The sequence below is a fragment of the Saimiri boliviensis genome, chromosome 5 (assembly GCF_048565385.1).
Source record: "Saimiri boliviensis isolate mSaiBol1 chromosome 5, mSaiBol1.pri, whole genome shotgun sequence".
Lineage (NCBI taxonomy): Eukaryota > Metazoa > Chordata > Mammalia > Primates > Cebidae > Saimiri > Saimiri boliviensis.
Window position 1 is genome coordinate 145,229,356 of NC_133453.1, and position 16,007 is coordinate 145,245,362.

The following is a 16,007-nucleotide window of genomic DNA, read 5'->3' on the forward strand; positions in this document are numbered from 1 at the left end:
CTTTCAAATTTATTTGAATTTTTTCTGTAGTCTGTTTTATGTTTTCTAGTGCCATACTAATAGTTATTTGTCTCTAATAATTTATTTTTGAAATTTTAGTCCTTCTTTTATTTTGAAATGTGAATATTATTTTTGAATTATGATGAGCGCACAGTTTTGTGTACAGTAGTCCCCTCTGAACCATGGGGCATATGCTCCCCCAGTGGATGCCTGAGTTCAAGGATAGTATCAAACCCAATGTTGTTGTTAATTGGAGCACATTTCTGTTCCTGTCTTCCACTCATAAGTTTAATGACCCACTCACAAGTTTAATGCCTTTTCCATTTTAAATAAGTACTTACCATGCACTCTGGCCAAACCCTTGCAGTTTAAGGTGTGACAGCAAAACTAGCACAAATTCCTTTTTCCTCCTTCACAATTTCCTCCTCCACAACTTCTCCCTGTAGATCTTAGTAACCTCAGCATATGATTTTTTTTTTCTATTAAGTGGAGGACTTTCACCTTCTCAAAGGAAACTCTTTGGCATATCCGAATTGCCAGCATCACTACTAGTGCACTTTGGGGCCATGATTAAGTAAAATAAGGGTGACTTGAACACAAGCATTGTGCTACCTCTCCACAGTTGATCTCATAACTGTGACAGCTACTGAATGTCTGTAACAAGCAGGAGCCCCTATGGCATGGAGACACTGGACAAAGGGATGAGTCACATCTTAGATGGGATGGAGCAGGATGGCAAAAGATGTCAACACGCTACTCGTAATGGTGTGCAGTTTAAATCTTACAAATTGTTTATTTCTGGAGTTTTCCATTTAAAATTTTCAGACTACAGTTGACCTCAGGTAACTGAAGCCAAGAACATGAAACTGAGGATAAGGGAGGACCACTGTAGTTTATCTGTTTTTGTTTGATTAAATTTTGGGAAGATATATAAAGAGATTCAGATGGTTACCATTGTGTTCAGTTACTCACAAATTTCCCTGTTTGTTATTATTTTCTTTTTTCATATTAACTTCTTTTCATATTCACTTTATTGCCATATAATTCACATACCATACAATTCAGGTATGCAGTTCATTGGTTTTTGGCATGTTCAGAGTTGTGTGACCATCACCAGAGTCCATTTTAAAACATTTTCATTACTGTAAAAGAGAAAAAAAACAATTCACACCAATTGGCTTATCACTCCCCAATCCGTGTAGCCCTAGACAACGACCAATTGCGTTTTTGTCTCTATAGATATGCCTTTCTGAGCATTTTATGTAAATGGAATAGTAGAATATATTGACCTTTGTGAACTGTTTTCACCTTAGCGTGATGTTTTCAAGGTTCATTCATGTTGTGTACTGTGTATCAGTACTTCATTCCTTTTTACATACAATATTTCATTGTATGGATATACCACCTTTTATTTATCCATTCATCAGTTGATGGATACTTGAAATAGTTGGTATTTATTCTTTTTTAAGAAGAGGCTTTTTTTTTTCCTTTTGCTACTTTTGTAGGCTTTGGGATAGGAGGAAAGGTGATATATGCACTATTTGTGGTGAACATAGTGTCCTCTGTTGAGGACTGGAAAGCTGAGGGAGGAAGCTGTTACCTTTGTTGTCAGGCAGTTTAAATTGTACAATTTTATACAAAACATATGTATCTGGCTTAATGATTCTGTAGCCTTAGGAAAATGTATGATAACTCTTTAGATTACTCTAGGTACTCCATTTCCTTTCTAGAGAATAGTATAGAGTCCTTTCAGATTAGGTAATCTTTTAATAACTTGAAAATATTTTGAATTTTTTTTATACTGGCCTGTCCTGAGTCATTGTGGCAGAGATTCTAGGCTCTTTCAGAAGTGTACTTTTGTGATTTAGTTTTTTAAAAAGCTAATTTTACAATGTTTGTTCAGTATTGCTAAGGTACACCTTCTATGGTATAGTGTGCGCAAGACATTATATTCCGTAGAGCTTTTTAGAAGTTTGCAGAAGTTGTTGAAAGTTGAAATAACTAATACTTGATTTCCAAAGCAGTTGGTATTTTATTATGTAAAATGACAAATGCTGGATAAGTCTGTCATCTCCTAAATCAGTTGCCAGTATGAATGATGATCACACTGGACACTGCCAGTCTCCTCAGGGCCTCTTCTGATAATCAAAACTAAAGTCAGGATTTCAGCATTAATAATTTGTAAATGTCTTTGTTTTTTAAAGAACATGTATATAGGTGGCAATTTTAAATATTCTTTTATGTCCAGTAGTTATTAGCGTTTGCATTCTCATACAAGGATAGTTCTAATAGGGAACCATGCGAGTGAGTGTTTATGGATCATGGATGTATTAAGATTGTAAGTTTTGTATTTTAACTTCTCTAGATTGTAGAGTATGATATAACAATTATTTTTGTCCTTAATAGCAATATTTTACTGTGATTTTTACTTTAGGCTCCTGGATTTGGATTTGGAATTGCAATATCTGGTGGACGAGATAATCCTCATTTTCAGAGTGGGGAAACGTCAATAGTGATCTCAGATGTGCTGAAAGGAGGACCAGCTGAAGGACAGCTACAGTAAGAGCTACTTACCGTGGGCACCTGTGCGACAAGCAGTGTCCTGTCCTCAGGCACTGGCCTACTATCTTAGTGATTTTGCTATATTCACACACCACCTGTGCCATGGTTCATATATTTTTCTTTAAATTAACATGTTTACTTAAGCAGGAAACTTCGGCCAGGTATGGTGGCTCACTCCTGTAATCCTAGCACTTTGGGAGGCTGAGGTAGAGGGATCACTTGAGACCAGGAATTGAATATCAACCTGGGCATCACAGGGAGGACCCCATCCCTACAGAAAAATGTAAAAATTAGCTGGGAATGGTGGCATGGTGCCTGCAGTCCCAACTAATTGGGAGGCTGGAGAGTCCCTTGAGCTTAGGATTCTGAGGCTGGAATGAGCCATGATTGCACCACTGTACTCCAGCCTGGGTGACAGAGCGAGACCCTGTCTCCAAAGAAAATAAAAGGAAGGTTTATCTCTATGGTAAGTGAAAAGCTGTTTTCACTCACTTTAAATAGAATGTGTAACTGTAAAAACAGTGGAAAAAATTTCTAATTCCATTTTGGGTAGAATCTAGCTTTCAGAAGCCTCTCTCCCCGTCTTGCACCCTTTTTGTGCCATATGAAGATTAGCAAGATAAAGAGAAACACAAAATATACTACCAAAATAATGACACTATAATTAGAAGAGTTAAAAGAAAATTAAATTTTGAAAAGTTTACTTTTTAAAAGGGAATAAGTTTTCCAGCTATATGACTTAGTATCATTTAATGCTCTGTAACTGTACTACCAAGAATCATTTCATGTATTGTGATACCTGTTTGGGCAAATACTTTGTTAATTACTTAAAAAAGTTAAAGACCTGTTGTTAGTTACTTGTTAAACATTCTGTGGAGAGATCTGAAAGTAAATCGATTGACATTATTTTATTGTTGATCTGAAGAGAAATTATTAATTAGCTCACAATTAAAATACATTTTAGAAGGACCTATCTTGAAAATATCATCATAAACTTACCAAAAGGTTTTTCTGTCACATACTGTTTTGTGCCCTTTTTTCCCTAGGGAAAATGACCGAGTTGCAATGGTTAATGGAGTTTCAATGGATAATGTCGAACATGCTTTTGCTGTTCAGCAACTAAGGAAAAGTGGGAAAAATGCGAAAATAGTAAGTATCTCTTCTCTTTAATTTAGTAAAGGTACCTCAACTGTATTGTTGGTACATTTCTGGTATTTGAATTTATCCTTCCTATTTAAGAAAATGAAAATGGAAACAGTAGTTCCAAAGTTAGTATTACACTTAAGAGTGTTTCTTCTAACACTGGTGTTTGTCACTGGTTTGTTTATTTTCTCAAAGTTTAGATACCAGGATTTTTTTCAGTTTAAAAAGCAAAGGGGACCATTGACTAGTTCCCTCTTTCTGGCTTAGTGTTTTCTCCTCTTTTCCTCCTCTGCAGTCACGTGCTGCATGACAGTGTTTTGGTCAACAACAGACCACGTATTCGACAGTGATTGATTCCATAAGATTATAGTACTGTATTGACCGTGTTTAGATACACACATACTTACCATTGTGTTGCAGTCCCCTGTAGTATTCAGTCCAGTAACGTGCTGTACAGGCTTGTAACCTGGGAGCAGTAGCTTATCCCATGTAGCATAGACATGTGTGTAGTAGGCCTTACCATCTGGATTTGGGAAGATGCATGCTGCGATGTTTGCACAAAGACAGAATTGCCTAACAATTCACTTCTCATAATATATCCCCATTGTCAAGTGACGCATGACTGTACTGAAGTTAGATTGGATCTTGGTATGTAGTTAGTTTGAAATATATGGCCCTATTTTCTGGTATAAGATTGGTTTACTGGGCAAGTTTTGCATTATCGCTTGAATACATGTTTGTCAGCATCTCCTTTCCTTATTACTCTGATAGTTTGAGGAGAGAGAAGATCTGAGATTGTTTTTTATAGAGTTGTTCAGAGTACATTTAATGTTACTTTTTTACCGTATAGCTAGAGTCATTTCATATTTCTCTGAGAAGTCTACTTTTTATTAAGGGAAAAAAAATTCAATTAACTCTTAATGACTGGCCTCAAATCACAGTTAAAACTTGGCGAATGTAACACAGTAGATTTAATGTAAAAGTTTTATTTATTTTTTTGAGACACAGCCTCACTCTGTCACTCAGGCTGGAGTGCAGTGGCATGATCTTGGCTCAGTGCAACCTCTGCCTCCTGGGTCCAAGCAATTCTTGGGCCTCAACCTCCCAAGTAGCTGGGAACACAGACAAGTGCCACCACGCCCAGCTAGTTTTTGTATTTTTAGTAGCGATGGGGTTTTGCCATATTGGCCAGGCTGGTCTCGAACCCCTGACTTCAAGTGATCTGCCTGCCCTGGCCTCCCAAAGTGCTGGGATTACAGGCATTAGCTACCATGCCCAGCCAGAAGTCTTACTTAAAATGATATTCACACTTTGAGGACTACAGGAGCCATTTCATCCACTTTGGTCCTCCTCGGTTTTGTTTGTTGTTTGATTGTTTTTGAGATAGAATATCACTCTTGTTACCCAGTCTGCAGTGCAATGGCGTGATCTTGGCTTGTCCCGCAACCTCTGCCTTCCAGCTGCAAGTGATTCTCCTGCCTCTGCCTCCCAAGTAGCCAGGATTACAGGCATGCACCACCACGCTCAGCTAATTTAGTATTTTTAATAGAGACAGGGTTTCTCCATGCTGGTCAGGCTGGTCTCAGAACTCCCGACCTGAGGCGATCCACCCACTTCAGTCTCCCAAAGTACTGGGATTACAGGCCCTGCACATCAGGTGAGCCACCATCCTTAGGTGAGGCACCGTGCCCAGCTTCCTCTCCTGTTTTTATTCCATCCTGCCTCTGAACGGACTGATAAAGGTAGCCTTGAAGCTTCAGCTCAGGTGTAGAAAGCTGAAGAGGCTGGGTGATGTGCCCTGCCTTGCCCTTTGAGAACCTTTCTGCCTCTCAGCAGATGCTCAGAACCACAGCAGACCTGATGGAAAGGATAAGGGTGGGTGCAGGGAGGCCTGCTTTGAGTTTTAATGTCTGGGAGCAGTGGTAAAAGCTGGAACGGATATTCCTGAGACTGCACCCATCACTTGCTCTGTCCTTCTGCCCTGTGTAGGCTGCTTTGCTATATGTATGGCTTATCTCCGCATCACTGCTGGTGAGATGAGAGTTCTCTCATATTGCAGTAGGACCAGTGTTTGGTTATGGCATTGTTCCAGATTAACAGACTTCTATTTTGTATGTTTTGACAATCTCATTGTAGTCCAGTTTTACAACTGCAGTGTTACTTTAAAATTATAACAGACTGCCTAGTGGATGACAGTTTTTAAGTAGTTTTTTATAACATGAGGTTGCACTGTTTACAGAAGCAAATTGCTGATTTTTTTGGTTTTAAAACAGCAAATTGCTAATAGTTTTGTTGGGTTTGATCAGTTGAATGAGCTTGAGTTTCTTGCATTAGCTGCTAATCCTGAGCACCATCATTATTCTGCAGAGTGTTCTTCAGGTAGCTTGCTGCACATTCCAGGGCCAGCACCTTAGGAAACTTGTTTTTTATCCCTTGTATCTGAGGTGTGGTGAGCTTCACCCATACTTCCCAACTTTTTGAGCCCTCCATTCCTCTGTGATCTTGAGCTGTTTTGTTTTTCCATGCAACGAATTTGGCACACATAGCCTACATTGATAATATATCTGAGAAAGTTGCATTTCTGTACTCAAGACTTTTCCACATGGAAATCATGTTAGGTCTAAAATCAGTAATGTGTTTGAAATAGCACATTCTTGGCCCAGCATGTAAAGAGAAGGATTTGGGGGCTGCTCAAAGCTTTATCAGTTGGAAAGGTGTTTTTGCTCTGTGGGTAGAGGCTGTAGAGGCTTTTGGCAGAAAGGTATTTTAATTTAAGAAGCAGCAGTTGTTGATTTTTGCATTTTGACGGTTTCAATCATGTCATTAATTTACATTGAAGCTTTCATTGCCTTACGACTGTTAGAATAAAACCCCTATGTCTGAGAGTGTGGCCTTTGATTATAAGAGGCATTTTTGAACCTCATCCCCAGACATAACCAGAGCCATTATATATGTGGTGTTTATTTTCCCCAATTGTGAACTAACAGATTCTCTTCCCTACTCTCTGTTCTACTGATCTCTGTCTTCTCTGCTGTGCCTCCTACATTTCGGGGTGTTTTGTTGATGGGATTATCTTTTCACAAACTGAGAGCCCTTTGGGCATTATGCTCAGTACATGAGTTCTTTCCCATTGAATTAAGATGTTAGAACTCTTTGGTGATAGAACTGCCGTAAGTATGCTTAATTTTGTTTAGCAATAGATGAAAGGAATCTGGAAATAGTTATTGTTTGTAACACAATGAGCCTGTATAATTTACTAAAATTCTGAACATACTAATAAAGCGTTAGAAGTGGATGAAGAGACAAAAACACCTTCCTAGCAAAAACCTCTGTGAGCATTTCAGAACAGTTATGTGTTGCTTAATGATGGGAATAGGTCTTGAGAAATGCATCATTACATGATTTCATCATTGTGGGAACATCAGTGTACTTAAACAAACCTGAAAGGTATAGCCTACTACACTTAAGCTATATGGTATGACGGATTGCTCCTTGGCTGTAAACCCCATACAACATGTTACTGTACTGAATACTGTAGGCATTTGTAAAACAGTGGTAAGTATGTATGTCTAAACATGGAAAAAGTACAGTACAAATACATAACAAATAAAAAAATGATATGCCTGTATAGGACACTATGAGTGGAGCCTGCAGGATTAGAAGTTGCTCTGAGTGAGTCAGTGAGTAAGTAGCAAGTGAATGTGAAGTCCAGGACAGTACCACACACTACTGTACACTTTAGAAACACTGTCCATTTAGGCTGCACTGAGTTTATTTTTAAGATTTTAATATTTTTAATGTATTTAATATTTTATAAATTTATTTAAAAGTCTTCTTTCTTCAGTAATTAACCTTAGCTTACTGAAACTTTTTTAACCTGTAAACTTTTTAACTTCTTGACTCTTTTAGTAACACTTAAAACACAAACACATCGTACAGTTATACACAAATACTTTTTTCTATTTAAAATTTTTTTTGTTTTTTTAAGACAGTTTCACTCTGTTGCCCAGGCTAAAGTGTGGTACCATGATCTTGGCTCGCTGTAACCTCCACCTCCTTGGCTCAAGTGATTGTTGTGCCTCAGCCCTGGGATTACAGGTGCCTGCTACCACATCTGGCTAATTTTTGTATTTTTAGTAGAGACAGGGTTTTGCCATGTTAGCCAGGCTGGTATTGAACTCCTGACCTCAAGTGATCTGCCTACCTTGGCCTCCCAAAGTTCTGGGATTGCAGGTGTTAGCCACCACACCTGGCCTAAAGTTTTCTATTTTTTACTTTTTAATTTTTTTGGTAAAAAGACACATGCACACATATTAGCCAAGGCCGACCCAGGGTCAGGATCATCAGAATCACTGTCTTCCACCTCTGCAACTTGTCCTAGTGGGAGGTCTTCAGGGCCAGTAACACACTTGGAGCTGTCATTTCCTATGACAGCAGTGCCTTCTTGTGGGACACCTCCTGAAGGACCTGCCTGAGGCTGTTTTCTCAGTTAACTTTAAAAAAAAAAGTAGGACACACTCTGGAATAAGGATAAAAAGTATAGCAAATATATAAGCCAGTAACATGATCATTATCGAGTGTTACATTCTGTACATAATTGTATCTGTTCCACTTTTATTCCTTTGGCAGCATGTTAGGTTTGTTTCCCCAGCATCTCCACAAACATGAGTACTGCAGTGCGCCCACAACGTTATGACCCTATGCGTCTCTAGGTGATAGGAGTTTTTCAGCTCTGTTGTAATATTATGGGGCATCTATAATATTTGTTGTCCATTGTTTTATGTGGCGCATGACTATATGTATCCACATGGCAATGCAGCATTTCACATGTACCTGTATGTATCCAGCCCACTCATTCATGGACATTTCCATGTCCAGTCTACAAGTTTTTTTTTTTTTTTTTTGAGACGGAGTTTCGCTCTTGTTACCCAGGCTGGAGTGCAGTGGCGCGATCTCAACTCACCGCAACCTCCGCCTCCTGGATTCAGGCAGTTCTCCTGCCTCTGCCTCCTGACTAGCTGGGATTATAGGCACGTGCCAGCTAATTTTTTGTATTTTTAGTAGAGACGGGGTTTCACCATGTTGACCAGGATGGTCTCGATGTCTTGATCCACCCGCCTTGGCCTCCCAAAGTACTGGGATTACAGGCTTGAGCCATTGCACCCAGCCCATATTTGTGTGTGTGTGTGTGTGTGTATTTAAATTCAGCTGCGAAAATTATCATATTGCTACCTACTTCTTTAGTTAATTTTTAAGAATAATTTTCTAAGAGTGGTTTTTCAGAGTCAGAAGGCCTAAATGACTTTTGATACATGTATTGCCAGTTTGTCCTTCAGAAAATTAGTAGGCTATTGTCTGAATCTTTGCTGAGCTGATAAACTAAACAGGTGTTTCAAAGGAAACATTTTAAATCACAAGTGAATTTGAACCTCTCATGATGTATTTACTCCCTATTTGTTTTTTCATTTACCTGTTCATGTTCCTTACATTTATATGATGGTGATGATCATACTAGAGTGTTTTATGGAGTCAAATTATTAGCCTTTTGTCATACATACCTCATGTGTTGTTATCCTCTTGCTTTTGTGAATGTAAAGTTGGGTTTGTTATTTTTGTATCATTTTCTTACAACATTTAAGTTTTAATTTTTATTTTGTCATGTCTATGAGACTTTTCACTGTACTGGTTCTGCCTTGGTGTCATGTTTCCAAAGCCTTTTAGTTGCGGAAGCCTCTCTCTGGTGTTTTATTCGATTTCTTGCATGATGTCATTTTGTTTATTTTATTTATTTATTTATTTTTTTTTTTTGAGACGGAGTTTCGCTCTTGTTACCCAGGCTGGAGTGCAATGGCGCGATCTCGGCTCACCGCAACCTCCGCCTCCTGGGTTCAGGCAATTCTCCTGACTCAGCCTCCTGAGTAGCTGGGATTACAGGCACGCACCACCATGCCCAGCTAATTTTTTGTATTTTTAGTAGAGACGGGGTTTCACCATGTTGACCGGGATGGTCTCGATCTCTTGACCTCGTGATCCGCCCGCCTCCCAAAGTGCTGGGATTACAGGCTTGAGCCACCGCGCCCGGCTATCATTTTGTTTATTTTACATTTGAGTCTTCAGTTAAGTTGAACTGTTTTGAAGTAGAAATTTTTTTCCCTAAACATTTTTATTTCAAAATTTTCAGTGTTAAAATGAAGCTTAGTTGTCATACCTACTAAATATTATTCACATTTGTTTATATACTTTTAAGTAGAGAATTATAATAGGACTGGATACCTTTCAATAAGGTAAGCACCTACTAGATATAAGCATTGTATTATATGTACAGTTAAATGCATGCGAAGGAATGTCTGTCTCAAGGATATGGAATCTTAGTGGGCTGGATAGGTATGCATACTGATAACCATAGAATGCATATCATCTGAGGTTGATAGGTCAGGTACAGTAGAATCCTAGAGAGGTGGCACACTCTTACAGGAATGATAAGGAAAGCCTTGAGTGCTCATCTGATAACTTTGTGTTTGTTTATTACTAGGAAGGAACTGAAGATTAAAATACTAATACCATTTATTGCTTCCACTGTAATATGTTGCTTCCACTACAATATGTTAGAGGTGAGATGTAAAAGCAGGCAGCTAGCATTAGGAGTACTTCACAGAAAATGTTACCCGATAAGGACCTCACCTGTGGTTGCCCCACGATGGGAAGAGCAGCCTTTCTCTTTCAGTTCCTAACAGGGCATTGGCTGTCGTCCTTTCCACATGTGCTGGCCTCTGCTGCTTCTTGATCAGCCCTCTGAAGAAGAGATAAGATGCTAACATGCAGGTGAATAGCAAGACACAGAAATAGAAGATTAATTGGGAGCTTAGTAGGCGAGGACAGATTTTAGGTAAATAAAAGATTGAAGTTGCAGGTAAGTTGAAGAAAAAAGTCTTAGAGGTAGGTAGGGATAAGAATGAAAATGCAAATACAAGGGTTTCATTCATCCAGGAAGATGATCACCTTGGTCTTTGAGGCCAAAAGGAAGGAGGATCAAATAAATGAGATACTGAAAATATTTAGGAGGGAAGTGGGGGTAAAATGGTACTGACCTTCTTAAAGCGGGCTGAGTGACTCGGATCTTGAAGAATGGTTGTGGAATACCTGCATTAGCAAATTTAATCGAGAGGCTACAAGATGTAGATAAAAGGATTGCCGAACAAGAACAAGACTTCTGTAAAATGGATTTATATAGGGCCTAATCAGCAAAGTGTGGAAGGGAAGGTAACACAGGACTGCAGTTTGTCATGGCAGATGATTTGAGGGGTCAGTAGAAAGTTATTCAAGTATGGCAGTAGGATGTCTCATGCAAACTTGGTGGAGGGATGCAAGTGAAACCAGGATGGAACTAATGAACGGAGAATAAGAGAGGATGAAGAAATTGGAAATAAGATAATGAAAAGTTTCAGCAGATCAAGGTGTCCGAAGTAGAAGACAAGGAGTGATACACAAGAAGATCTTGCAGAACTACAGTGAGGTCAAATGTACGCTATTGTGGGAAGGCAAAGTGTAGTCCACGGATTACAGGGCCACTTCATCAGCAGGTGTAATACATGTAGATCTTCAGCTTGCACAGAGTGAAGGAAATAAGCGGACAGACAGTACAGAGCCAGTTACCAGAGTCATTGAGAAAAGAATGCCAGAGGGAAGAATTTGGACCTAGAGGGCAAATACAAATTGGAGAGATCCAGAGACTGAAAGCAGTTTGTGTTGGTGAAGTACAGCTGAATTCATTTGCTCCAACATTTTATTCAATGTTAGTGTGGCTGTAGAATAAACTTATCTTAGAGGTCTGGGGCAGTTGTGTGCCTTGATAATGATACATTCAGCGTTTTAAGGAATCAAGTTAGACTTGGAAGTTTGCTGTAGTTTTGGTAGCACCTGGAATATATTTGATGGCCTTAGGATACAGTGCTGTCCTTTTTATTCAAACCACCAGCAGTTGTTAGTGTCCCTGTAAGCTTGTGATTATTACACCAGGAAGAGCTTTCTGTGGGAAGTAAATAAACTTGTTTTTAGGCTCATTCTTTCTAATTTGTGCTTAACCAGATCTGTTTATCAAGAGAGCAGAAAACACAGCCTTTATGGAAATGTATTCCTTAGCAATTCGTTGTAATTTTTTGTGTATTGTTTCTTGCTGGTTCATAATTAATATGGGACAAGAGACATGTAATGTTCCTTTCTCTTTGGAACTGAATGTACATATATGAAAATCAGTCAGCTTGTTGTATAACCTTTTTTACTTGCAGACAATTAGAAGGAAGAAGAAAGTTCAAATACCAGTAAGTCGTCCTGATCCTGAACCAGTATCTGATAATGAAGAAGATAGTTATGATGACGAAATACATGATCCAAGAAGTAGCCGGAGTGGCGTGGTTAACAGAAGGAGTGAGAAGATGTGGCCGAGGGAGAGAAGTGCAAGTAGAGAGAGGAGCTTGTCTCCACGATCAGACAGGCGGTCAGTGGCTTCTAGCCAGCCTGCCAAACCTACCAAAGTCACCTTGGTGAAATCCCGGAAAAATGAAGGTATTCTCTGCCAACTCTTGGGGTTATTTTCTCATGAAAATTTAAAACAATTTTAATGAGAAGTACAGTTGCTGTCTCTTCATGTCTTTGCCTTGTTGTCTTAGTGTTTGTGTTCTATTGCTGTAAGTCAGATCTTGTTATGGCAGGTTTCAGGGACTGTTCATTTTCTCTATTGGAACAGGTAGGACTTCAAGTGAATTGTCCAGTAGTTGGCTTTTGGATTTGTTGTTGTGATCAGAACAGCCAAATACAAATTATGCTAACAAGAAATGTCACAGTATCACCAAATTGAAATTCAGTGTTTTTCTTAACTGTTAGTAGTATAATTATGGAGAGAAATCCTGGGACTTTGTTGTTGTTGTTGTTACAAGGTCTGGCTCTGTTACCCAGGCTGGAGTGCAGTGGCATGATCTCAGCTCACTGCAAACTTTGCCTCCTGGGCTCAAGCAATCCTCCCATCTCAGCCTCCCTAGTAGCTGGGACTGCAAGTGCACACCACCATGTCCAGCTAATTTTTAAATTTTGGATAGAGACAGGGTTTTGCCATGTTGCCCAGGCTAGTCTCAAACTTAATCCACCTGAGCTCAAGCAATCCACCTGCCTTGGCCTTCCACAGTGCTGGAATTACAGGTGGGAAGCCACTGCACCCTGCTGGGACTTATTCCCCCTCACTCCAGACTTTTTTTAAATGGAGGAATTAAAAAGAACCCCTTATACCATGTTTCTGTATAATGCAGGATTTCTTTGAAGTTTCTGAAACTGAAGCTCAGCTGCTTTCCCTCATGCTTATTAAATTTGATAAAAAATGGATCTGACTGTGGCTTCCTCTACCTTTGGGCATGCATGGCTGATTATATAAAGGGCATTACATTAGGAATATTATCAAGCCTTACTTTGATCTGCCTTAATGCTTGGCATATCTCCTAGGTAGTATTCCCTACCCCCACTCTAGAGCAGACTTCTCAGTGAAGTTTTCGACATTTGCTGTTTCTACTTCGTTTCACTCTTACTTCTCAACCCTCTCTGGTCTAGTATCTTTCCCCATCTTCCCCCAAAAATGTTCACACTAAATCTAATTTTTTCAGTCTCTAGCTTGCTTGTCTTTCCAGTGTCATCTCACATGGTTAACCACTCCTTACTTTTAAAAATAAAGTTGTCTTTTGGTAATACTGCATCTTTCTGGTATTCAACCCCCCACCTTTCTTTCTGTGTCTTTTGCAAACTCATTCTCCTCACCCTGCCCTTTATAACATTCTGTCAGTTTCTCTCCTAGAATCTTTTTTTCCACTTAATATTTTTTTTTCTTTTCCTCAGGTTGAATAACAATTTCTTTAGGCAATCTCATCTGTTCCCCTGTTTCCAGTCACTGCTGGTGATGGCAGAACTTCTTTTTCCAGCCCAAATCTGTACACTCTTATGTTCTAGCTTTTAGGCATATTCACTTAGATGTTCCTTTAGGTCCCTGAAACACAGCACATCTCAAATGAAACGCATCTCTCTCTCCACATTTTTCTTTGTATTTCTCATGAAGTATTCTGTTGAATGTGTTCCTATTTATCCAGGCCATTCCCAGATGACATGGTAGTTACCCTTGACATCTCTTTTTTTCCCTTGCATGGTGAATGTCCTCACTTCTGAGTACCACGCTTACTCATCCCACTCTTTCTCCACTGCCTCCACCCTTTTCCAAGCCACTGTCATCTGTTACTTAGACTCATTTGGTCTCATGGGTTGTCTCTTGCATCCCTTTAAGTTGATTCCGCAGATTTCTTCATGGGTGAAGGATCCTATGTGACACTTCTTACTCTTCAACCCTTTTCTTCATTCATTCTCAGTTTCAGCCACACTAGACTTAACGACTTCAATAAATCCACCAGGTTTTTTCTACATAACTCAGTGCATTTGTTTTCAGCCAGCACTCACCCCGTACATCCCCTCCCACACAAACCCTTCAGATTTAGTTTTAATCTTTCTTTAAGTTTTAGCTTTAGTATTTCTTCCTTGGGGAGGCCTTCTCTGCTCCCGCAGGAGGTGCAGAACCTTGTGTTTCTGCTCTCTGAACTCTTCGCGTTTGCAGTTGCTATCATCCTCTTTTTCCACTGGCTGTAAACTTCCAGAGAGCAGGAACTGTCTCGTTTGCTGCTTTCTCCCTTATTCCTGGTACCTGGTACCTAGTTGGTATATACCCCCAAGAAGTATTTAGAATGAATGAATAAACTAATGTACAAGGGATATTTTGGGTCATCTGTGTAATGGTCATTTATATGTATTTAATCTTGAAGAAGTCTTTTAACCAATACCGCATCCTTCTGTCATGTAATGACCATATGGTTGACTGCCTTACTCCTTGCCTGTATCTCCTAATACGCCATTTTCTTTACCCTGATTCTGTTTCTGTCTGTGAGTCCTCTTTGCATGTTTTTGTTTGTTTGTTTGTTTGTTTGTTTGTCTGTTTTTGAGACGGTCTTGCTCTGTCACCAGGCACCAGGACGGAGTGCAGTGGAACAACCTCGGCTCACTGCGGTATCCGCCTCTTGGGATCAAGTAATTCTCCTGCCTCAACCTCCCGAGTAGCTGGGACTACAGGCACACACCACCATGCCCAGCTAATTTTTGTATTTTTTAATAGAGATGGGGTTTCACCATGTTGGCCAGGATGGTCTCGATCTCTTGACCTCGTGATCCGCCCACCTCGGCCTCCCAAAGTGCTGGGATTACAGGCATAAGCCACTGCACCCAGCCTGAATGTTTGTTTTAAGTTAAACTGTAACTCTGATGTAATTTTTAGACACTTAGGTAGTAGGTCTGCTAATTTATTCCATATTCAAAACAATTTTCTGTTTTCCATCTTGGTTTTTAGTTTTGTTTTTAATGCAGTAAGACTCTCCACAGAATCAGGGACAATCCTTAGTATATTGATAGATGTAGTTATTGGTCTTATTTTTCTTAAAATGTATTTTTCTGCAGCTGTTCGAATAACTTGGGCAGTTCTCTGGACTCTGCTAGTAATTTCTTCAACTTCACTCTTGGACACTTTGTTGGTTGTTTAAAGGAGAGGACTGGCATTACATGTCCTGCCCACATCAGCCTGACTGGTTGTAAGCCTTTGCACTCATACTTAGTATATGCTGCTGTGTGTGTCTCTCTGGTGTTAGGGGGGTGTAGAATCAGAAAATTTTTGATCTCAGAGCTGTGAAAAATAGAAATAGTGTATGCATGGTAACAGCCATCAATAAAATAGTATTTCAAAGTTTTTCAAACCTCAAGCAGTTTACTGTTTAGAATTCTATTTCTAGGCAGACATAGTGTGACACATGTTTGTTATTCCCAGCTACTCTGGAGCCTGAGGCAGGAGGGTTGTTTGACTCCAGGAATTCAAGTCCAGCGTTGCAACATAGTGAGACCCTGTCTCTGAAAGAAAATTATATTCCTTAAGCATTCTGAAGAGCTAGTGTATCAATGCTTGGTCAAAAAGAAACAGTGTCTTCTTGGGGCTTTTTTCCTTTTCAGTAATATGGGAGCACAGGGTATCCGTCCTTCATTTGAGCACAGGGTATCCGTCCTTCATTTGAACCATACATTTACACTTTGCTTTCGCGGAGACATTGCAGACTTGCTAATCAGAGGGAATGTCTTATTTGCAGAGTGGCCAAGAAAATTTCTTTTTCTCAATTGTACTTAAAAACTCTATGCAGTGGTTATTAGTTTAGTTGTATACTTGTAAAATCTATTTAGATGTC

The 16,007-nt window shown here is 39.5% G+C and overlaps 1 protein-coding gene across 6 annotated transcripts in view; it reads left to right on the plus strand.

The window, feature by feature from the left end:
- TJP1 (tight junction protein 1) overlaps positions 1-16,007 on the plus strand; it is a 242,759-nt gene that overhangs the window by 171,060 nt on the left and 55,692 nt on the right. For all 6 annotated transcript variants that reach the window (XM_039479941.2, XM_039479944.2, XM_039479939.2 and 3 more), the window contains 3 exons: positions 2,435-2,559; positions 3,609-3,711; positions 11,991-12,267. In XM_039479941.2, the coding sequence (XP_039335875.2) occupies positions 2,435-2,559; positions 3,609-3,711; positions 11,991-12,267 (505 nt within the window). The remainder of the gene's footprint in view (positions 1-2,434; positions 2,560-3,608; positions 3,712-11,990; positions 12,268-16,007) is intronic.